Here is a 24987-nt window from a genome sequence, read left to right on the forward strand (position 1 = left end):
ACTTTTAAAAAGAGCATTCTGTCTGTGCCTTATTGACAGAGCAACAACAGCAACAAAGCTGTTCCCAGAATGCTCAGACTAATACAAAACTAAGAAAAATGTAGGTTTAAATGTAAAATAATCAATATTTGACATGTAATGTAAAACAGTTTTAATCCCTGACAACTCCCCTATGTACAAATAATCCTGAAGGTTAAAATAAACTCATCCTGTAGGCCTTTATAGTTACATAAAATATAATGTTCTATATTTTACCATAGTTGCCTTTGATTTTTTTTTTAAGTGTTCGCACTTTTAAACTTTTTAATCTCACTAGATTTCCCTGAGCTGCCTCACTGGCACTTTTAAACATAAATCAAACAGGGGCTACAACGATGAACTCCCTGAATGAGTTTTGTGAGATATTATTATTTTAGTCCCACTGAAGTTCAGCAGATTAATAATACATGCAGGCCTGTTTAGAGGAATAAAGATAGCAAAATCTACCCAGGGACCACAGGCCATGTAATACAAAACCAACTCATCATTGTTGGTCTGAATTAATGTTCTATCCTATAGGCAAACATATTTACAGTGAATCTGTTGCATAATGTTTTTCAGATGTTCCGTTTGCATCTCACTGCAGGTTTCCCAGTAGAGGTGTAGAATGAAAGAAAGCTTTGGCGACACCTATGGGTCAAAAGTAGATTAGGCGGTTACACTGTGCAGAACATTCTCATAATATCTGCTTTCGAACAACAACATACCTGGAGGAGATGCTTTCCATGCCATCATAAATCGTAGCTGGAAAACCTGCAAGTACCTCTGACACAAGAAAGCACCTGAAACTGAAACCTTACATCCTGTTACACAAACATGCCTGGCTGTACACAGTATATATGCCACTTCAAAGTCTCTCAAAAACAGGAATCCACAGAGATACAAAAAAAGGCTTCCCACATTTGGTAGGGGCCATTAAATGCAAAAGAGTGAAGGAAATAAAAGTGTGCCCTACTAATTATGCTATTATTTGCAAAGGAATACAAGCACTTAATGGCATTAACATTACAGGAAGAGGCATGGAAGCTTTTCTGGATTGAAAGGCATTTTGGAAAAAAGAAAATATCACAAATACAAGCTGGGCATAAAGATAGACGTACAATGTGAACTCTGTTTGATGTGTATTGTCAGTATATGTAAACATTTGTGGTTAAAGTCATATGTATGCTTACGTGATGCGCTGGTGGACTCTCAGATCATACATTTTAATAGTTGGTGTACAATTCCCGCTTCCTTCTTTTATTATTGATTGATTCATGATGTGTGTGTACTAATGTGGAATGTGTTTCTTTGGACGAAAGCATCTGGCAAACATTCTTTACTTTGCTGCATGTTTCCAAAAATAGAACTTAAACAACGTAATTATGTCATTTGCATTATTTACTAGCCAGAGGCATCTTGCCTAAACATAAAAAAAATGTACGACCTCAAACCCTGAAAGCGGAGTTTCCAAACAGCACATGAAGGCACCGTCTCGGTGATTGTCTCATTGATGTCCTGAGCAATAACAAGATCTCTGAGGAGGAGGCATCTGTTTCATTGTTTGGGCCAGACGGTGCAGCTTGTCAGGGGAATTATTCTCGACGGCAAAGGCCTTCTCGTGCTACAGATGGCTTATCTCACAGTAAATGATTCAGAAAACGATAAGTCTTCTAACGTGGAACAGCTCACCTCCTTTTTCTAAATGGAATGTCTTCCGCAGTTAGTCAGGACCGAGCGATGCTGGATATCTGTTTCTCTGTGGAAAAGTGAGAATCTGTGTCAGCTGCTTAGGAAAGAGCCGGCAATTTTTAATCCACATCCTCAGATCAATTAAGGTTGAATTTAGGCAAAAGCAAACCATGAACATTTCAGACAGGAATTTAAGGTGTAAATATGACGGTGTTAACTCACTTACATAACTATCCAGAGAAAGCCTCACTGCAGGAAACGAAGCCGGCTGATTTCTTGCAAAATTATGGTTTAAGTTGTCAACTTAGGCCCTCGAGCAGAAGCTAAAACCCTTCTCGTGTTCTCTCAGTGTCAAAACACTGAAACGTTAATGTGCAAGTCCAAACCTATAAGTAGGCAAAGGATTGTAAGCCAACACATACTGTGATATTCAACAATTATCAGGCTAAAAGCTCAAAATGTCAGACCGAATCAAAGTCAAAAAGCTGTGAAACACATATAATAGACGGGATCGCTTAATTTACCTGCTTGTTTAAGTACGGCTCACATTTTGTTGAGTATATTGTCACTCACAAAGTATATTAAATTAACTTGGAACGTTTCTTGGCGCATGCTCTGCCTTTGCACACACATGCAAACACTCTTTGACCCAGGTCTGGAAGTGAGGGGTTTGACAGCCGACAGCAGAGTCTGCTCTACTTCTTTCTCTCTAATGTGATATCTGGCCTGATGTGCAACATCAAAGACAACATCTAATCTGCCCTATCCGTCCCTTTAGACATGGACATTAGTGCATTTAAGACGTGTGTCCGTCCTCGTTGTCAGATTCTTTCTGTTCCGCGTACAAAGATTAGAAAGAAGCCGACGGGCAAAGGGAAAGAGAGCGATGTGTGGAGAAAGATTTGGGGAGACGTGAATGGCTTGCAGGTGTTCTTTTTTCTTTTTTTAACAGAGAGAGATGGATCGAGTGGTAGATGTGGAGTCGTGACTCCCCCCCACGCTGTCATTATGTTTTATGGCAGAAGAAGTGTTTGGGAAACTGAAGCGAGGTGCCGTAAGGATGGGCTATGTGAGAAAGGGTGATAGTTTTACACCAAGAGTATGTGTAGCAAGGAGCGCTATCAACTCGCAACCAACATATCTAAAAGTGGAGTGTGAGAGAAAGAGGGAGAGCATCGCTTTCAAGTATGGTGCTTCAGAAAGACAAACAGAAGTGAGTGCAGAGTGAGTGAAGGTGAAGGAGTCACTGTTGAGATAAAGTAAGGGCACAGGGTGAAGGAGAAGGCTGCATGTCTTTTCTATGCACAGTACAGAGAGTTTGTTACACACTGATAAATAAACACACAGAAGTAAATCTGCAAAAAGATTTTAATCGGCATTGATTTAAACATTCTTGGATCAATTTACAGTTTTTTTTTACTCATTATTGTCAAAGGTAAACACATTTCTTGTGGTTGTCTTCAACACCAGTAAATGCTTTTCGCCCGCTTCCCAAACCCCGTAACGTAAACTAACATTACAGAAGAGCACATTCTCTCGCAACTCACTTGCATATTCAGATCCTACAAACGACTCCTTGACGGGTACGAAATTCCTAAATGCAACATACTCGAAAAAGCGCAGACAAACACATTCTACATACATACGCACACAAATGTGCACACATGTTTTTTTCTCTTGCACTCACACACACACACACACACACACACACACACACACACACACACACACACACACACACACACACACACACACACACACACACACACACACACACACACACACACACACACACACACACACACACACACACACACACACACACACACACACGTACATTCCATTACCGGCATGTATTATAAATATACATTACAATGCAGACTCCTTCGTTTTCGCAAGTGCAGCACTGGAGGAGCGCTGCCCTTCCGTCAACTGCGTCTTTGCATTAGTTGGTTTATGACATGCGCTTCAACATAATCTGTTTAGCAGTACCTGTTACATGAGAGCAGGGTCACTGAGTGTATATCCCAACTGATTAGTCATAACCAATAACTCTCTCTTTTTGCCAGGCATAATAACATCTGCCTAGTTATCTACACAAGCAAAATGCTGCAGTAAAAATGTCACTGTTTAAAAAGAAGAATACAAAAATGGCACAGTAGCTAATCGAGCAAAGGCCTTCAAATGCACATTAATAAATTAGGTAAATAAATAATATACTTTAATGTTAAAATAAATACATTTGAAAAGTAAATAAATTAAAAAAAGCACAACATTGTAATCTGATTAATGCCAGCCTACGTTGTCCTGTATAACAATATAAAAAAGTGAACTTTATTTGCACATTCACACGTGTTTTCTTTTTTTTTTCCTAACAAAATGGCGGCAGCGTTACTTTGAGACTCAAAGCACCGTTTCTCCTCAGGCACCTGTCGCACTCTGGCAACTGTATGGGGTCGTTTCCATGGTGACTGTGACTGCTGTAATGACCATCAGCACTGATTGGCTGGGAACATGTGAAGTGGAAAGGAAATAGATGGGGTTGTCTGGGATTAAAAGGGAACTCGCTGCGGAGAGAGGTTTTTAAGAATTGTAAATTAGTGTTATTCTGAATGAGTCATGCTGATTGCTGCGAGGAGAAAGGGTTGACATCCGGGGAAAACTACGCCTGAAGGTCAATGCCTTGGAACAAAACACACATCTACCACATTTAAATGCCGTCAAATTACTAGTCCAGGGTCTGTATTTTTCTAGGGTTGTTACAGTGTGAAGGCAGGAAATGCAGACAAAGGACTTGTTGTAAGAGGGCACTCGCTATCTCCTAACAAACGCAGGCTTTGCATCTGTACCTATCACAAAGCCAGGGGTATTTCTGATGTCTGGTGAAAATGGATTCTTGAAAGGCCCGTGGATATCCTCACAAAGTCTTCCCCTTTTCTAAAGAGATATTTTGAGCATTTATAACCAGCAGCTCCCTCATACCAGCTCAACAACATTCTTCTATTTCCAGGATAATGGCAGCAGTTCTCAACGACTGAACATTCATATCCTGAATAGATATTAGTACACATCCAAAGTCCAGCTTGCTTTTTTACTGCATCTTAGTTGATTTTCATCCATCAGTACACTTTGTCCATGGTCCAAGGCCTAAACTTCCACTGCAAAGTCCAAGTTCGCTAAATTCTTCAAAGCCTACAGTCACAAAAAAGCTGAAGACAGAGCTGCTTACGATTCCACAGGTGATTTTTTTAAATATCCATGCTACCAAAAGAGTGTGTTGTCTACATCCAACTCATTAGTATTCCTCTTACTCACTTGCCTGCTGGCTGAATATTGGTTGTGGTCTCCATGTTGTAGCAAACACACCTACATGAAAAAATGCTGTGGTATTCATATGACGATGATGTTCAACGACACATGGAGGGTCAAACTACACTGATGTACATATGACAGCAAAAAGGCCTCTCCTTTTTTTTTTTTTAAAGTCTAGTGAAGTTTACTCAAGAATTTTTCCTTCGTCCTTTTGTTTGTGGTTCTGTTGCTCCTCTACTTTGTCCTCCTCTGTGTTTCTGCCAACGTTCACAACTGGGTGGATACAAAGCCCTTCGGACAAGGCGGTCCCAGCTATGTATCAAGTGTCACTCACGGTGACACGTCGCTAGGACAACAGGACAGCAGACAGGAGCAGCATTGCCACGGTGAGAATAAGGCGGTCACGTGATGGGCTGCTGCCACTGACGCTTTTCTCCAGTTTGGGAACTTCAGGGTTAAATTCATCTGGAGAGAAAGTCACAGAAAGAGAACAAGTGAGAAGAACGTCAGTGTGAAAGTGTAAATGTAAATGGATGGTGTGTGTGTGTGTGTTTGTGTGTCAGACAGAAGGAAACAAACCATTACTACATTATTAATTCATCAATCTAAAGGCAATGTGTGATGCATGCAAATTGTGCTTTAACATATGCAGAGCAAATGGCATGGTGCAATTAACAAACCACCAATTATCATCAGCACTGCTACAGTACATATGGGCCTTTCCCCCCTGTGGGATGGAGAATTAAAAAAAAACACTTTTGTTTCTGATCTGTTTTTTTCATATATTCCTCTTTTCACACTAATGATGATTTTATCCTAGAGGGATTTCAATCAAACCAAATTACTATGGCCTTGCCATTGATTAGACACAACAGAACATTAGCTGGAGGGGAAAGACGGAGAAAGAGCTGCGAGAACACACTTTTTAATATTCAGTAAAAGTTGGATTGCACTGATTCATTATGCTCTGTCTGAACATCATGTTTCCCATTGTATCTAGACTCTAGAAAAAATAAAACAAAAGGAACCAGACAGGGCTGTGTTGCTTACACAACCGTAAGAAAAGCCTGGACTGGCTCCACTGAGAAAACATTTTTTCTTTCTATAAAGTAATTAAACTAAATGCAGAAAAAAGCTACAATTTCTTCTTGAAATAACTCACATTGATGCAAATAAGAGATATAAACATGTGTAAGTGAAGTGGGGATAATAGAGGAGCTGTCATACTGATTATATGTTGTATTATTAGAAAATGATTTGGGTTAAAACATCAAATTGACACTGGAAAGAGGACAAATACTTGTTTTGACTCAAGAAAGGAGATATCTATTTGATAAATTGTCTCTAAAAACCAAGACAAATCTTGCGTTTGTCTATCCAAAACTCATTAAATGTACTTTACATCATGTCCCAGTGTGTAAGAGTTCCAGATGGCGTATCTTCATCTAACAAATCAAACTGGCTTTCAACCGAGGATACAACAAACTAAGCTGGCAACACATTTTGAAAATGCTGTTTCACTGTTAGGCTAAATCCTTCCCTGGTGTTTGCGAAATATGATGCAGACAGTAAATGTCTGCAAGTTAAAACAAGGCATGTGATAAGAGATAGCAACAACAAAACATGACAGCTGATGTCTGATGAATGTACGGAATTCTGTTGGTGCCACGTCTGTCTGAGAGGAAACCATCCGACCGCACTGGTTTGTCCTGGTTGTGACTGGCTCTTGCCCACGTCCTTGTTCTTAAGGAACACGAGGCATCTGTCAGTGGCGATGGCACACGACACTGACATTCACACCACAGTGCACCGGCATGAACTCAAACTGAAAACAGTCTGTTAGGGAGAATATAAACCAGCACTACCTCGGGGCGGGGCCTCAGGTCGCAGTGTGTGTCTGGTTCGTCTCTACAAAAATGAGGCTCCAAAAATGTCAATATACACTGAGTGTTAAAAATCCAAACTCTCCTCTCTACCTGAGTCACTAGTGTCAATCACATGTAGACCACTCCCTACCAAAGTCTATAAACTCCGCCCTTCAGGCCTGTCACTCCCTTCCTTCCATCCAGAGACTGCAGAACAAAGCGCTTTTCCTTTTGATTAAGGAAGGAATATGTTGAAGGAAAGTGAGCAGTTAATCCTGTGGATGCATTACATGATATAAAAACATCCATATTCAGCACTCGTGCTGTAACCGCCACCAAACCACCGGATTATAAAATAAGATGTTAAACGGCCTGCTGGATCCAGTGTTTTAATTTGCACACCGCCTGGGATGTTCAGTGAACCATCACTCCACAGAGTATAGTTTATTTCACTGAGTGACCAATGGAAGAGTCTTCAGCCATGTCTGCTGAAGTGAGCTCTCCCTTATCTTTACACAAACAAAAATATGCAGCCACAGCTCCAATCCACTATAGTGGCTAATTTTGTGTGGTGTTACAGATTGTTTTGTGGATGCTAGAAGCTTTGACAAACACAAAGCTGCACTTTTCTGAAACCCTTGCTATTTGGAGATGCCGCTGATGGAAGGTGAGTGTGGGGAGCGGCGGGCGCCTCGGGCCATAACAAGTTATCAAAAGGTCCACAGTATGACACCTAACATCATAGTACAATTGTGGGATACAGAAATCAATTTTCAAGCCTACAATGTGTTGCAGTCTCGCCTGAGTGTGGAGCACGCTGGTGAAGGAGCTCTCCTGTCCACGGGAAAGTGCCGGGGGCATTTACAGTGAGATAAGAAACATCAGCTCCAGACTGTTGTTGAGTTGTCTGGTCTGATAAAGTCTCGCGCCACAGCCATGGTAGGCTCGCAGTGAGGCGTGAACAACAGGAGCCGATGGACCCATCATGTATGGGAAGAGCTCTAAAGGTCGGGGGGGGGGGGGGGGGGGGGGGGGGGCTGAGTTATAGTATGGAGGGCAATGAACTGGCTTACGGCACATCTTTCTTCATACTGTTGCTACCTGGAGCTACCTCTAAGGAAAAGAGCATCAAAACAATTGAAACAAGCTTATATAAAAGAGATGCAGCTTCTTGTAGTACTACAACAGAATAAACTAATCTAATACGAATACCTCATAGAAGGTCCAAATGACCTCAACTTAATTGCTGATCTTCATGTCAATTGTAAATGGTGTGATGGATGAATAACTTAATACTGATAAATATTATTACAACAAAACAAAATAAGCCCTTATCACAATAAATAACTATTTCCCCCATTCACGATATCTCTTATGAAAAGACAATATTCTATATAGGCTCTATATACCTACACAAATCTACTATGATCTGTGCTTGCTTTGATAAGGCAAAAAGGTTAAGAGGCTAGCTTGACAGGGGGTATCTGCACCAGAGGAAGTCCACCATGTTTCTGAATCAGTGTTTAAACTCTTCATGTCCATGAAGCCCTGGTCTCAGTTTGCTTGGTGCATCACAGCTATACCTCATGAATGATTTTCAAAAAGAATCTGCACATAACAAGCCACTCAGAACAGATGAATAAAATGTGCCAGAGCCTATTGATGCGTCTCAAAATGATCTGTTGCATTTTCCGGTCCACCACCTTATTTATAGTGCAGCCATCAGCCATGTACTGCTGCAGGCACTCAATATAGGAGGAAGTTGTTTAAGGGCAAGTCACAGATGGCAGATAGGACAGAGTATACTAAGCTTTGCTGCCGGAAACGATAAAGTTATGCTTAATTTGAGCAGCAAGACTGATGTTGAACTCTTGTGGCACATTTGTGGCAACAAGCCGTTTGTTTCCAGATGCTCAAGCATGATGAATATCTGCTTTCTGCTATATAGAGCAAATGTGTGTGTCAAGGGATTTAGAGAATGTAAATCATAAAAGAAGATAAATGAAGTTGATTCACACTTAAAGGATGATTAATTCTGCTTAATTACAACATGGATGTTGTTTTACTCATTTGGGTTAAATAGTGGAATCATCAAAATAATGATTTTGGAAGACTGTCTAATGGCGCAACAAAGACGAGCCAGTCAGATGATCAGGCAGGTTGTAAGCAAGCCAACAGCGTCCCATTTACCAAAAGGGCTTCACATGCACCGCTTGAACACAGATTGCAAATGGTGGCAGCTTCTCATTTCACAAATGATGAACTGCAATGATTACAGCCGACAGCTTGAGTACTATTTGTATTGTTGGCTTCGACTTTCTCTTTAAAGTATATTTTCTCAATGCTAATGTTTCTTACCATATCCGACCTATGTTTCAACATTTCAGCAACTAACTTATCAGTCCTAATATGACCTTTAGACATTACGAAAACAAGAAGTCATAAGAGGCCGGACTTATCCTGAAAACACCCTGTTAAATAAGAACAATGTGACGTAGAAGCAGAGCTAATATTAAAGTAACGAGGATGTTGGAAAGTCCAAAGCCTATGTGGAGAGAAGGAGGGAAGTGTTGATGCTGAGTCTGGTCCTGAGGGTGAGTTAGAGAGTGGGAGTCCAGCGGTCAGCCGGGCCATCACAGTTGTTTTTAAGTATGTGTGTTAGTATGTGCATAAATCTGTGTGTCTCCATTTTGTTATTCCTCCAAATGTATTCAGCAAAATGCATCACAATGCTGGAGGCTACGATTTTGTCTGATTCCCTGCCAGTGTGTGTTTTTTTATATTAAATTCTACGTAAGTTCGAGCCCGAGTTACTGCTGAGCAATTCGCCCACCACTGAGCTCGTCTCTTTTCCTCTGCCCCCCCCATCCCCCTTTATCTGCCCCCACTCTGGTTTCATCTCTTTTTCAGCCCGTTTCGGTCTCTCTGGCTTATCTGTCCCTCTTTCTGTCAGACTTTCTCCTGCCTTCTTCCTGTCTTTTATCTCTCTGCCTCACTGTGTCTCTCCCTTCTTTCAGCCTCCTTCCCTTCCTGTCTGTCTCCCTCTATTTTTCCTGCCCTCTCACTCTCTCTCTCTTTCTGAAGTTGCTCGGTGCTGATGGCTGGAGAGCTCTCTAGGCTGTGCCTCTGCCGGTCTCAGCTTCCATCTCAGGCAGGTCACACTCTCTTAGCCCTCGTCACAGACTGCCCACAGCTCCCAGAAACAAGCATACTAAATGATTCCAGGCAAGAGGCTTTTGTGAAAAAGAAAAATACAGGGTTTATGTAACCATTCAGCTGCACAATTGACTCGCTCGCTGACATGTTTTCTCTTTAAGTAAACATGGACCTTTCATTCCCTACAAGAGCTCTACTGACCTTGTGGAGGTTTTACCTGTGAGTGAGTGGGAGTGTGATAGTGAGTGTATGACTTGTAGGATATCTTAACGTGGTGTATCAGCTATGTCGAGTTTCAAATTGATCCAATACTCATACTCTTTCCCAGTGTTCCCCAAATGTGTATATCACTGTGTGAAACTCATTTAAATAACCTTATGTAAGGCAACATGAGGCCAGGGATAGTGTTCAGACAGTACCACAGTGTAGAAATACCCTGTTAAAAGAGTCTTGCATTTAAAACTTTACAAAAAAAGAAAAGAAAATAGTATAAGCATCAAAATGTCCCTAAAGTAGCTTATTCATTCTGTCCAATGGACCATTTAATTTAAAAAGAATTGCATTATAAATATTAATCATCACTTTAATGTTGCAGCTTGTTAAGGAGGAGTCTTATTTATGTATATTATATGTTGTATTATTCATCTGAATAAAGTAATAGTACAATATTTGCCCCTGAATTGTAGTAGCAGGACAATTAAATAGCAGGAATCGAAAAAACTAAAAGTACTTCAAAATGTTTTAATTAAGTACAGTAGTTGAGTAAATGAGGGTTGTATACAGTATGTGTATGATAAATGAATGGTGTGTCACTACTGCTGAATCACTCCAGGTGCACTGCTCATACTGTAGTCTTACTGAATCAGTCTCTAGACTAGAGCATACATATAAAGGGTTTAGTCATCAACCATCCGTGGTCTGTGGATTTTCTTTTGCCAAACATAGAATATAAAAAACCTAACAAATGACTGGTTCCTTTCCATATTGATTGAGGCACAAATTGAGCTTTGCAGGCTCAGCCAAATATTGACCAGCATCTAGCAATTGGCTGCTGTTCATTTTTAGCAGCTCAGTCACTCACCAATGTTGTGTATTTTGATGTTTGGCCTGACTGTGTAGTCGGGAGAGGTCTGACTGGAGTCGTCATCTGCCTGGGAAACTGAGCGGACAGCACATACAAGCACACACACAGAGAGAAGAGAAGAGGGAGAAATAACGATGTAGAGAGACAGGCAGAAAAGAACACCTCATTAAAATGACAAGACTGGGTAAAATGTGCATTTCAGGCACCACTAAATTGTATACAGATATAGCAGAGTGTGGAGCAGTTGGTGTGCCCGTGCCGCTGAAGAAGTCCTGCACTGAGAATCATACTTCCATCTGAAAATGAAATGCATTTGGAACCGGTTGACAGAAATCATTTTAATATTAGCTGTCCGTCTAGACATAGAATTACCTTGTGTCTGCATTGCCAAAATATCCATGAATGAATGATGTGTTGGTGTGTCTTTTGTGTGTTTTCTGCTTCTTTGTGATCCTTTGATTGTGCCCAGTTAGGAGGATGAAATAGCATTTAGAGCGAATCTACATCGAAGCTGGTAGCAATCAAGTTGCAGCTCTCCGCTAATGTGAAGCATATGTCATGAATATTCACATCTCTGTCTTATCTTAAAGCCGAGCGAGGGTTGAGTTGGGAGACACGCAGGGAAAATGAAAACGACCTGCAGGCAGCTCAAATCAACAGCTTTCTGATAGCAAGCTGTTAAAATGACCTTGCTGAGCAAAGGTTGTGGATTGTAAACTGACTAAATGCACCAATGCACACACAGCCATTCATGCACACACGGACACATTAAAAAGATTTACGGCCGGCAAAACTAGCGTGTGTAGACAAACACACAGACACACTCAAACTCCTACAGCACGGACACACGCGGCGATGCACACAAACACACACAGAAGCAAATGGAGGCGTGGAAGACACATCAATAGATTAGCCCTGACACTGGGATGGGGGGAGGTGAGTCTAGGTGATGTGTACACAGGGGCTGACACTGGCCTGAGTGTGGGATGTATTAGTGCTGACAAGGTTAGAGGAGAGGGGGGGACTCTCAGCACTGGGCTCTCTGATCAAAGGCCTGCAGGGGAGAAAGCAGGCTACCAGGGTAAAAATAACACACACTACACAGGGCAGCAGGCATCACAGAGCCAGAGAGAGAAGAAGAAACACACAGTCGGGGAGAGGGATGAGGTGGGGGGGGGGGTGGTCAAGAGAGCTTCGGCAGAGAGAGAGAGAGCTGAATCTTTTTTTCCTTTACATCTTTTGAACGGCTTCACGAGAGCATGTCATTCACAGAGAGAGCGATAGGGCATTACTGTAATAGCACTGAGACAGAGAATAACATTGAGCCGTCACTCTCAAAGTATGCTTCGAGGGAAAAGACGCCATCATCAAAACTTCAACAAGTGAGCAGGCGGCAACAAAAAAAACTATTGTGAGATCTTAGTTTCGTGTCTCTTTGTGTGTTTCATTCTGCCTCTGTGTGTTTAGAAGATGCAAATAAATAGGGGGAGAGGAAAGTGGAAGGGTAGTGACACATGAGGGCAAGAAATGGATTTAAATGGAGGTAAGAAGGAGCTGTTGGGTCTCACCGGTGGAGCAGCAGACGTAGACCCTCATTCTCAGGCAGCTGTGGCCGTGGTGGTGGGTGGGCGTGGCTAAAACACAGAGCAAACACACACACACACACACACACACACACACACACACACATCATGTCAACGTTGTGCCCTCTGCAGGCCACCCTCAACATCAACTGTGCAAACTACAGCGCTGCAGCTTTTGTCCCCAGCTCAACTTCCAGAATCTATTAGCAACACCCACATTCCATCAATACGTGACAGCAGCTGCAGGGAAGATATTACAATATTGGATGTTCAGCACTCTGTGGGTTTTTCTATGCATCACAATAACCCAGCGTCTGCAGGCCTGACTCACAGATGTAGTAGTACTCCTGGCCCACATTGAACTCGTAGCCCAGCGAGAAGGCGCTGTAGCGCTGGAACTTCTCGGAGAACTTGATGGGAGCGTGGGGCGCGTGAGGCCGGTTGCACTCCCAGCGCTTGAAGCCCAGCTGGGGGTCGCAGGTGCGGTAGCCACGGTAATTGACCATGTAGAGGATGTACTGCTCTGCCACGCTGCGCTCCAACGTGCCGCGCTGGCTGGTGTTGTAGTGCGGGCAGTAGATGTCCAGGTAGTCGTTGACGCTCACCTGCACCGTGAATCCCTCCTTTCGCAACCTGAATGAAAAAGACATATAGAAGAGGAGAGGGAAGTTAGGGTTTATTTACTCAATTTAAAATACCTAAGATAACAAATGATATAGAGTACAATAAATGGCAGAAAACCAACAGGCTTATTCAAAGCCTCCACTTCAATAATGCCACAATTTCAAATTGTCAGAGAACACAATATGAGCATAACAATATGGAATGAGAAATACAATAGGAAGAAAAGCCTGAAAGAACTGTGGATTAGTAACTAGGGCTTCAATTGTTTTCATTAAAGGTTAAAGGAGGAGTTTGTCATTTGGAGGCCTGTTGCCAGCGTTAGGTTGCCAGGCAACCAGACACCTGAAAAATATGTTTTTCCCAGTCAAGAAATAGCCCAGCACATAACACCTAATAAAACTGCAACTATTTTTTGACTCTACAAAGAAACAAGATATATCATGTAAACAGGTTAGTTTGAAAGGTATTGGTAAGCAGATACTAGTGGACAAAGCCAGGCTAGCAGTTTCCCCTGTTCCCAGTCTTTAGGCTAAGCTAAGCTCATGACTGTAGCTTCATATTGAGTAAGATTTTAAACAGATGTGTTTTTCCCATCTCACTCTTGGGAGGTAAGCAAATAAGAGAATTTCCAAATGCTTGAACTGTCCCCTTAACCTCGCAGTTCTCTTGATAGTCAATCATTTGATCCTTCAGTCTGCAAAAAATGAAACATGTTTTCAAGGCCCGAAAGTCCCAAGGCCCCTTCAATGGAAACCCAAGAAAATGAATTTACAATGACATAAAACTGAGTACATAGTAAATGTAAAAGCCACACAAAGAGGCAAGAGAGCTATAAACATTTCCCCTAAGCGCACATTAACACCCTCTTCTCTTTGAGCGAGATACTATTACACCTTTCTCCCCCCTCTACCTATAAAAACACACATTCCCTCACTCCATTTCTCGTAGCGAGTCTTAGGACAGTGCTGAGAATGATAATCTGCCCTCTTGTCTTTCCCCCTGAGCCAGCCAGGTCATCGAGGCGGAAGGAGATCCTGTCAGTCGGCCTGCACACGGTTCCTATGACGACACACTCTCCCCTCCGGCCTCTGATGGAGGAGTGTGCTGCATGCAGGTAAGGAAGGCCACTCTAAGGTAAAGTGTGCGTGACGTACATGGCAGTACAGTATCCGTGATTCAAGTGTCCTCACTGAGGCGATAATGTGGCATGATTTTGCATTACGCCACCACACTGTGATCTTCACTGTTTATAATACTAAGTATACCTATTATGTAAATTACACAATCTGTAATTAGACAAAGTAGAAGTCATTAAAAGGGCTCCTGCAGGTGAGCTGATGAGAAGGGAATTCACTTGGCTGCAGTGATGTGTAACGTGCATCAACTATAGCAGTAATGACCCTTTTTCACCACCAGGTGGAGGTATTGTGCTGTCTGTTGTTAAAGCGCTAACCTCCCCTCTTTCACTAATTCTTTCTCTCCCCTGCTTCTCTCTTCTTTCCTACATATTTTCTGTTACACACATACAAAGTAGCACACACATCACCCCTCAATGCATTGTGCCTACACACACGCGCACAAAGCTGCGTGCGTATCCGTGCATACGTTACTGGGTCAGGCCCCCTGAGAGATTATTATTCAATTACAAAATGTGGATCAGAAATGTCATAACACCTCTCCCTCTCTTTCTGTCTTGCCATCTTCCTCACTGTTCTCTTAAAACTCTTTACTGGATCCACACCTGCACCATCTTTCTTATCTCCTCCCCTCCTCTTCATTTACACACACACGCTGAGGCAGATGAAAATCAATTCTCTTAACCAGTGTTCCTTTTTAGGCCCATCAATCTTATCTGTGCTTTCTGTCCTCGCTGCTCAGATGTGAGATGACAGACTTTTGTCTTGCAGTGTTGCATGGAGAGACAACACAGCTATGCTTCAAAGGGACTATATTTAGAGAGGGGGGCTTGGTGGTGGAGGAGGGGAGGAAGTTTGGGATGGGGGAGAGAAGGGCATAGATAGATAAAGCAGTACAATGGGGGTGTGCGGTAGAAAGAATGGTAGGCAGATAGACCCAAGATGAAAGTGGGAGAAAGAGCTAGGGTTGAATATGAAAACATTTCATGAGGAGAATCCTGGATGTGCGTGTAAAAAGTCTGAGTGATGGAGTCATTGAGAAATAGGTGAGAGGAGCCGAACACAAGTGTGTGTGTGTGTGTGTGTGTGTGTGTGTGTGTGTGTGTGTGTGTGTGTGTGTGTGTGTGTGTGTGTGTGTGTGTGTGTGTGTGTGTGTGTGTGTGTGTGTGTGTGTGTGTGTGTGTGTGTGTGTGAGAAATAGTATGTATAGATAACACTCAATGCTACTGCTCCTAGTACCATGGGTTAAAAGCAGAGACCACATTTCACTTTGTGTGCTGTGTGCATGTATGTGTGACAAATAAAGAGGGTTTGTTTCATCCTCCGATTCTACTGAGAGAGTGCAGCAAATGCTGCTAACTCACAAGGGATATATTTTTTCTTTATGCTTTAAGAGTTACTGGCTTGAGAACATATAACATATTTGCATGAGAGGCCACTTAACGAACAATAAAAACGTTTTCTGATGCATCCATGGGACTTCAGTGTACAAGCTGTGGATTAATCTAGTGCAATACAACAATACATTTCGAAACAAATCACTATTTCTGATAAATGTATTGATTCTCTCGCCTAAAAAAATGTTAGTAAGTGACTTAAATGCTTGTTTTGTCCAATCCGCATTCAAAAACCCAAGTATGTGAGATCTAAAAATAAGCAATTCCTTATATTTGAGCAGGACATTTGGCAATTATTTCAGCTATGGTAAACTCTTAAATAATTACCTGTAAGCAATTATTTCAAGTGTCGCCAATTCTCTTGCCATGTTTCATCCCCAGATGAACATGCGGTTCTGTTACTTTACTGTTTACTGTTTTGGTTATCACTTCAGCTTCAGTAGACATAGCTACACAGCAGGTGGACCATTTGCACCAATCATAAAGCCAGCGATATAAGAAGCAGGAGGAGAAAGGAGGAGGAAAAACGACTCTGGAGGAAGAAGAGAAGGCAAGGTGGTGCAGAAAAGAAGAAAAAAGAAAGAGGAGACTATAAGGGTGGGGTGAGAAGAACGGGCTGGCTGGGTGAGAGGAGTCCCTCTAGGTGTACACTGTTATATAAGCAGTCCACTTAGCGGCACAAGACAGAGAGGTTGCAGGGCAGAGAGGACAGGAGAGGAGAAACAGAAGAAGGGGGTGAGAGGAGATTTAATAAGTTACAGTGGTGAGGGGGGGGAGGAAGGAAGGAAAACGCACTGAATGATGACAACAAAGAGAAAGGCACAGAACGAGAGGCAGAGGCCTAGACAGAGACATAGTGCTCCCCGGGGATGGACATGTGGTAAAAGTGCATAAAAAAGACTGATGGCTCTCATTCTCTCGATGTCTCTCTTCTCCCGCAGCTCAAATCTCTCGCCCTCTTCCCGCTGTGCATTGTCTCTGTGCTGCTTTTTCTGTCTCATCATCATTTTCCTATGAGTGGGAGTGTGCAGCTAGTTAGTAAAGGCTGCAGTTGTGGTGAAGACTGCCAGGGGAGGCAGATAGCGGGGAGAGAAAGAGAGGTAAAGAGGAGGGGGGTAGAGAGGAAGACAAAGATAGCACCACTGCACCTTTCACTTCTGCGCTAAAAAGAGTCTTTGGAGGATACTGCCGGTATCAATAAATAACAATGGAAAGGTAGCACTACAGCTAAATATACTTAAGAGCATACAGTGGACAAAAACAGCACATCTTCTACAGACAAAGAACACATTTATATTTTGTAGGAACAAATAAAACACCAGAAATAATCATTTGTAAGCAGAGATGAGGAATTATCAGGGGATATTTCCCTCACTTTCCACACGAGCGGTGTCAATCACTATTGTTTTGCTCCTCTGAGCGTAAAACTGAAACAAATCCATGTCATTTTTCTCTATAATAGTTTTGCCAGATATCATCAAAGAAGAAATATACGCGCTGCTGACTTTCAAGGAAAATGATACCAGCGCAATTCTATTTGTTTTTTTCCCCCTACTGACATAAATGGATATGAAAAGTCTAAATTCATCGAGGTATTCTCCACAGTCTGAAGTCAGTGGCGTTTCTTTCTGCTGCTACAGGTTCATACCAGAGGCGCAAACTGTTTTCGAAATCCATTAAAACAGCTTGAAGAGACAAGTTGTTGCTTTTGACAAACAAAGTCCAACCTTGCAGTAGAAAAGGTTGTAATAGTTTCTGACTGTGGGGGAACAAAAAAAAGGAACACTTGGGTTTTCACTCTGAAGCTATTAATGTTGTAAAGATTACAATGACACCAGTACTTTTCTTTCTAAATTCACAAAGCAGCAGGGAGTTGACTTTTGTGAAATAATATCATGAGTGCACAATGGAAAATGAAATTGACTCATGAAGGCCTTTTTTTTGTGGTTTTAATATTTCCCATAATTTTAATTTCAATGCTAACATATTTCTTGTGCCAAGATTCCCTTTTTCTGGCAAATATTTCAACAACTTGACCTCCAATTTGCTCTGTGTTTGCACGTCTACAATTTACCGTGACCCGATTATTTCCGTGTCAAAAGTAGCACCATGGCGGTATGATTCAATTTAAAGAATCGACTTTTGCATAATTGCTCGTCGGTGCACAGACTATCACACCCAGTGCAGCAACAGTAAGTAATCTATGTCTAATTAACTGTAAAGATGTTTCTTGGTGTCTGCGTTGTTTGTCATTAAAGCTTTCCAAGATGGCTGCCATGAAAAATGAGTTCATTAGACTTTTACAACTATCTTGTTCTTCTTCAGGGACACTGTCTGAGTTATGGAAGCCGCTCAGAGTAAAGATGAGGTCAGCATGGCCTCTTCATTGATGAACTTAAAACACACAGTCTCAGGGGTAATCTACATCAGCCTCATCAGGAGGATAAGCTACTGATGTGCAAAATGGCGTGACTTTAAAGCCATCCACCGATCGCCTGTTTACCGCCGACAAGACTCCTCCAATCCAGTCCCATGGCAGGGACATGCTGGGCTCTGCTGTTTTTCTCTGTACCTCAGCACCAAAACTCATTAGTTGTGCACGCACACATGCGCACAAAGGACACAGACAACCATCAGACATGCATGCAAGCGCACACACACACGCAATATCTCCTGTGAGTCGTCAGTGATTGAGTTAACGCCGCAATTAACGGCCCGGTTTACGATGTTTCGATCCAAAATGGAGGACTGAGGGAGAAACAAGTGCTGAGCCAGACTGCAGGAAGAGGGAGACGCTGCAACTCTCTTCCATTACTATCAGACCACTGGGAGCCATCCCCCAGTTTCCTCCACAACCTCTGTCCACTCCGGCCTCAAAGAAATTGAGGAACATTACCTTTTCATATTTACCCATTTCAGTATCACCTCCCCACGGCTCATTCCCGCGCCCTCTACCTTTGCTTCACTCATTCCAGGAGCTCTGCCACATTTCTCTCCTGCCCTTTATCTAATTCAGGGAAGCTTCGCAATAACGTTTTTAACATTTACAGATCACCCGCACCCGGGAGCTATTCTGTACTGCTGCATCACCTACCCACAGCATATTCTGCTGAAATCTTGCTCAAGGACACCTTGACAGGAATTCCCTTTTCATCCGATGCTGAGTCTTAACAAATCTTTAAGCTAAAAACATATGATTTACGAAAGAGAAAGATTGTCTTCATATCCACAGTGTGCTCCACTCTCAGCCTCAAAAAGGCCAACGCTTTCAAACCAAATAAATCACTGCGGTAATTATTACATCTGTGATGATGTTGGTAGGTCATGACATTTAAACAGCATGCCAACAACAATGATGTGAAACAATTTCATAACGGCAGAATTGAACGCTCACTTGCGGCTGTAGTTGGAACATACAGAAAGTTATGGATTTCAGCTTTAAAGTGATATTTTATTGACCCCCTATAAGCGAAATCTTTTTGCTCCCCCCTCTCAGCAGGAGGTCACAGTGCAGCCTCAGCTAAAGAACAGCATCCAGCAGCTTGCGGGGCAGAATCTTGCCGACACAGATGCTAAGAAATGGATCTTTCAGTTGAAAGGACGGACTTTCTGCTGATTCCTGCCTGCAGCTCAGTTGCTCTGTGTCTCCCTCAACCTCGCTTCGGGTCGCTCCTGCAGGAAAGTGGGTGTAATGGAGCTTCAGGGACCCGTTCAGAAATGTAAAGTATTAGCCATTTTAACTGTATGCACATACTGTATGAGAGCGGCATGCAGTAGCGCTTCATAATAAAGTACAAAGAATTTCTTGCGGGACCCGAGGAATTATCTGCCAGGCTGATGGAGGAGACGATGAGTCAGGACTCGAGCCTCAGCTGCTAGCTTCGACTAAATAAACAACAAATAGACACAAGTTCCCAATCTGGGGGTTTGGGACCCTCCAACGGGATCACCAGATGATAACAATGATAGCAATTCAGTGGCAAAACCCACTCAAAATGTCTGATAAAACAGCTTCATCTGTCAGTTGTTTTTTTGTTTTATTAAATAATGCATCCTTTCGTCTATAAAACATCAGAATTTCTCGCAGCCTAAAGGAACAGCTTCAAATTGCTTCCTTTGTCAGACCAGCTGGTCTAAAAACCAAATAAATTCAATAAACATCGACACAAAACAGAGAAAAACTCAAATGCAAACACTTGGCCAATTTATATCCACTAATTGTTTTTACTACTATGTGATACACAAAGATTTGTTTTACTGTAATGTGTCATTCCTCTTGTAAGTTAACACCCTAGATAGTTTTACCTGTTCAAACTTCAATAACGTATTAAATAAAAACAAAAGAAGAAGTGTGATGTAAATGCTCCTAACATTTTATAAAGGCAAAGGCGGGCCCACTCAAAGGGTGCTTAGTGTTTGGAAGTTGCCTCGATGGGCTTCTGTATTTGAATTGTGGCAGTGAGGGAAACAAAACTGATGATGATCAACATAATAGCACCACAGCCACAGCGCCAAACTCTGATTAAATCACTTGCAAAGCATTATTGGTCGCTGGCAGCTTGCTCAGAAGAAATATGAACGGCATACATTCCATTGATTAATCTGTGTGGCTTAAGCTGCTCTTTACTTTCTAGACATCCACAGAGGAAGTTTAAATATCAAACAGAAATATAGATGACACAGTTGAATATTAAACCGTGGCTCTCCTCCAACTAGACTCTTTGCATAAAATAAATGTAATTGAGGCCACTAGGCATGTTTTTTTCCCCTTTTATTACACTGAAATGTTTCCAACGACCACTTGGGAATGCTTTTCTGGCTGAAGCTGGCCCCTGTGCTCGAGGCTTTGCATCGGTGTGGCAGCTCAGACTGGCAGCAACACAGCGAGCACTTTAGCGAGCACTCAAATTCAGCAATCAAACTCCATATTTTAATGACTATGCTTTAGTTTAATGCAACTGGGATTTCGAGTGGCTAAACTATCTGGGCTGGAGTCTCTGTAATGTCCAAAAATCTGCTCATGCAGAAATTGTAATCATTAAAACGGGATAGATGACACACACGCACAAAAGAGAATAAAATGGAGAATGGGAAAAGATAATGGGAATCCCTCTTGTCCTAATGAAGAATGAAAATCTTCAGCGGTATTAGGGGGTGAAGTTAGACCTCGGTCACGACCAGCCTCCAATAGTCATCAATCCGTCTGAGTTGGTGGTGCGATTATATCCTGCGACAAGCCGTGATAACAAGGGTCCGCCTCTCCCAAGGTGAGGCTCTAATTGTCCCTCACTATAAAGGCTCCAGCGCCCACATCTGCTCTCTGCGCGAGCACACTTCTCATTTACTGTCTCACATACATCCCCCTCCTGCCTCTCATTCACTATTTATCTGGCTCTGCAGAATGATGTCGTCAGATAATGAAACTCACAACTCATTCTCCACTCCCCTTTCTCCACAGAGCCCTTCTCCTGCAAAGGTCCTGCATTCATATATTGATAATGGACCCCACCAACTCTGTGAAAATGGCTGTGTGTGTTTATGTGTGTGTTCAGGTAAGGATGCAGGATAATCCAAGCAATGTGTTTAATGTGTTTGAATTTGAGCTTTGGCAAAGGAGAATGTACGTTACTTTGTGACGGGCAACTTATTGATTTTCAAATCAAATCAAGTTTTATTTATATAGCACATTTTAAAAACGAGCCAAAGTGCTGGACATGGAATAAAAACACTTTGCGATAGCACACAGAAGACAATAAATTACAACAGCAAATATAAAAATCAAACACAGGGAAATGTCAGGAGTCGTACTCCGCTCTGACTAGAAGGCCAGGGAGAAGAAGTGAGTCTTTAGTGTCGATTTAAAAAGCCCTAGGGTCTGGGCCGACCTCACATGGAGGGGCAGAGTGTTCCAGATCCTAGGGCCAGCTGCTGCGAAGGCTCGGGGACCTCAGGTTTTGAGCCTGGTCTTGGGCACTACCAGCAGCAGCTGAACAGGAACAGATACAATATACCGTACAAAGACAAACTGAAAACAACTATCGAGGGCAGGTATCAATGTTTTTATGTAGAGTCGGCTAAACATCTGTTGAGTCTATGCACCTAATGCCCATATGGTGGCTGCTGCATTATGAAAATAAAACAGTTTGAGTACTTTCAGAAAACAATTAATGAAGTGTAAATTAGACCATAACATTTTGAAAAAACTGGCAATAAAAAATAGATAAAAATTCAAAGTGTCTTTAAAAAAAACCTTCACAACCTCTATCAAGGACACAGCCTTAAACATTTTCTTTGAAACCTGATGTAAAACATTGTTGGATTAGCGGAAATGACGCAGAAGCTCGACATGAACGATCAATATCTTTTCACTTGGTATTGAGTCTGACCAAAAGATGTGGGCACTCCGGGGGCCCCAGGCAGAAGAGACATGCCCCCCAACGCTGGATGCGGAGATTGCTAAACTGACATTTTGAAGCAGCTTTTGACGGCGCGGTATGCATAGGGCCCCCTTAGGAGGGTCGCCGATGTGTCATTGCAGTAAATTCAAGGGGGTTTAATGTTGTCATTGCTGTGGACCAATTTCATCGACCTTTTTTGGGGGCCCCCTTCTGGTCCGGGGCCCCAAGCAGTTGCCTGACTTGCCTGTCGGCAAACGGTGCAAACGGTGTGGGTACATTGTGGCAGCCGAAGCCAAATGCTGCCTCTTCTTGTCACAGACCAGACCTGTTTCTTTAGAGAAGACATCACCAATTTCAATTGTAGTTCTGCTGCTTAAATATAAAGGGTGCTGTCCTTAGAGAGAGAGAGAGAGCGTGAGGCAGACAGGTAGAGAGACAGAAAGCGAGATAGCGGAGGGGAGGTGACACACAAAAGAAGCTCTCATCTAGGCCGCAGTGGCCATGTCCAAAAACAGAGTGCTTATCTCACCCTTTTCCAACTGTCCAGACACTGACAGAGCAGAGGACACACGAGAGAAGAACAGTTCAAGAGATAAATCAGTAAAGTATTCATGGATCCAAAAGATAAACAAAGACATTCAACAACCGTGTGTGGAAAAGTGAATGTGAAAAAAACACAACTCGAGTAAATTGTAATACTAATGTAAATCCACAGATGCTTCCTCGCCCTGTAAAATCAATGCCATTTCCATTATCAAGGTGTAGTATACAAGCTTTGAAGTTATAGTGTGGGGGCTCGGCTGCTCTCACAGGAAGTCAAACACAGTAGGGTATTCACTTTAAAAATAAAATTAAAAATAACTCGGTCTTTAAGCCCCAAATCTGGGCTGGCACACATGTCTCTCTCTCAGCCAGGAAGAGAACAAAGACAGGCGAGAGAGGGGGAGAGGTGGAGAAGAAGAAAGGAAGATGAAGGAAAGTAGTTCTGGGTCAGATTTATACTGGACGATATTCAGGCAGCGCCAAACTAATGGATACCAAGTAGAATAATCTGGCCTTTTATGTCCAAGCCATGGCAACTTCAGGGCTTCATGAACGCAAGCCAAGCCGCCTAAAGACCATCAAACACACGGGCACATACACACACAACATCAAGCAAAAATAATACACTCCCCGGTGACAGGGGCTAAATGCAATCAACTTACAGTGTTACCGAATGAACACCCTCACGTCATTTTCAGCTTGTGTATCCCCGAATACATCTAACAAGCGGTAGTGCAAATGCACACAACACTTCCGAGCAGGCTGACATAAATAATTCACCTATTTTCTTAAAATAACCCATCGCCCTTTTTTAAAAATATATCCTCTTTTTTCTTCGTGCAAACAACTCTCCAGCTCCCACAGCAGACTGGTCATGGGGTAATTATTTACACGTTCTACCAGAGAGCACTGATAAGAGCCCACATTGGAGGAGAGGGGACGGGGGACGGGGGGTCTGTTCAGGTAGCATGTCAATCTGTGGCCCATTAGCAGGTGACGCTCGGCAGGCATGTTCAAAGCAGCTCCGACGAGCCCCTCTTGAATAATTGACCGACCACGGCTCTCACTCCTCTCTCTCTCTCCTCTCCTCCAAATGTTCTTTTTTTCCACCACCTCTACATCTTTTGTGTTTTCTTTCATACTTTCTTCGGCTCCTGATATATCCCCCCTCCCTTTACATCAGTCACCTGTCTCCCAAGGCTATGAATTCTGAAGGTTGCCCGTACATATAGGCACTTATGTAACAGTGGAGATAAAGAGGGGATTGTTATAAAAGCAGAGGATGTGAAACATTGTTGCAGAGGCGAGGCATCTCTCAGCGCTTCTTCATGGCACTTTCTAACACCACAGTTGGGCGATGCAGACGGTAAGGGGAGAGAGACACTGGGAGGACTGGGTGCAGGAGGATGACACGCTTCATGTCTGCACTGCTTTCTACTTAAACACTTCCGATTGATTGAGAGAAGATTTGAGTGGACAGTTGAGAGTTGAATACTGAGCAGGCTGAGATAGACCTGTTAGGTGTATTCGGGGATACACAAGCTGAGGGATGGGAGGGAGGCACAATGATACTCCAAATCCACCTGCTCTCTCAATGCTTCCTCCTGAATATATGGAGACCCCCTTTCTGGAACAACTTTGTGATGAGGCACAATACATTATCCTGAGGAATCAGTTCGATATGCGGCGCAGCATCTGGCCGGGGCAACTAATGAATGCCGCCTCGTGCCATCTCCTAATGGAATAGCCTTGTCTTGGAGTTCACTGCTGTGACACCTGCTCAGCAGTGGTAAAAAGATTACTAGAAAGCTTAAAAGACAGAATAAACCAGAGGCTGCATGACAGCCAGCCAGGCCCCCAGATCACACATTAGATAATTGGTGTAAAAAAAAATAAAAAACCCAATCTCCGTCTCTCCTCTGTTTTCTGCAGAGGCTTGGAAATGGTGGGCAGCAGTTCCCCGCCTGGCGTGCTGTCACACCTCCTCAGTGAACACTGTTTGAAGAGGCTGGAACAAAGCCTGTGCGGTGTATGTTATGTCTGAGTGAAAATGTTGCCTTTGTGGACCCAGTGACGAGCCTAAATCCAATGGCATAGATACGCAGCTGGTTAGATTTGGGAACTATGCAACGTCGATCATTCTGACATACAGGCTACAAATTCGCACAAAGACAGCCAC

At 42.7% G+C, this 24987-nt stretch overlaps 1 protein-coding gene across 1 annotated transcript in view; it reads right to left on the reverse strand.

Moving 5' to 3' along the window:
- Window positions 1-4055: 4055 nt before the first annotated feature.
- Window positions 4056-24987, reverse strand: part of efna3a (ephrin-A3a) — a 55802-nt gene continuing 34870 nt past the window's right edge. Inside the window, exons 2-5 of the mRNA XM_079653047.1 lie at window positions 13042-13343; window positions 12696-12761; window positions 11125-11202; window positions 4056-5487 (exon numbers count right to left, since the gene is read on the reverse strand). Coding sequence (XP_079509173.1) covers window positions 5369-5487; window positions 11125-11202; window positions 12696-12761; window positions 13042-13343 — 565 coding nt within the window. The 3' untranslated portion in view covers window positions 4056-5368. The remainder of the gene's footprint in view (window positions 5488-11124; window positions 11203-12695; window positions 12762-13041; window positions 13344-24987) is intronic.

Source organism: Notothenia rossii (assembly GCF_949606895.1).
Source record: "Notothenia rossii genome assembly, chromosome: 10".
Taxonomy (NCBI): domain Eukaryota; kingdom Metazoa; phylum Chordata; class Actinopteri; order Perciformes; family Nototheniidae; genus Notothenia; species Notothenia rossii.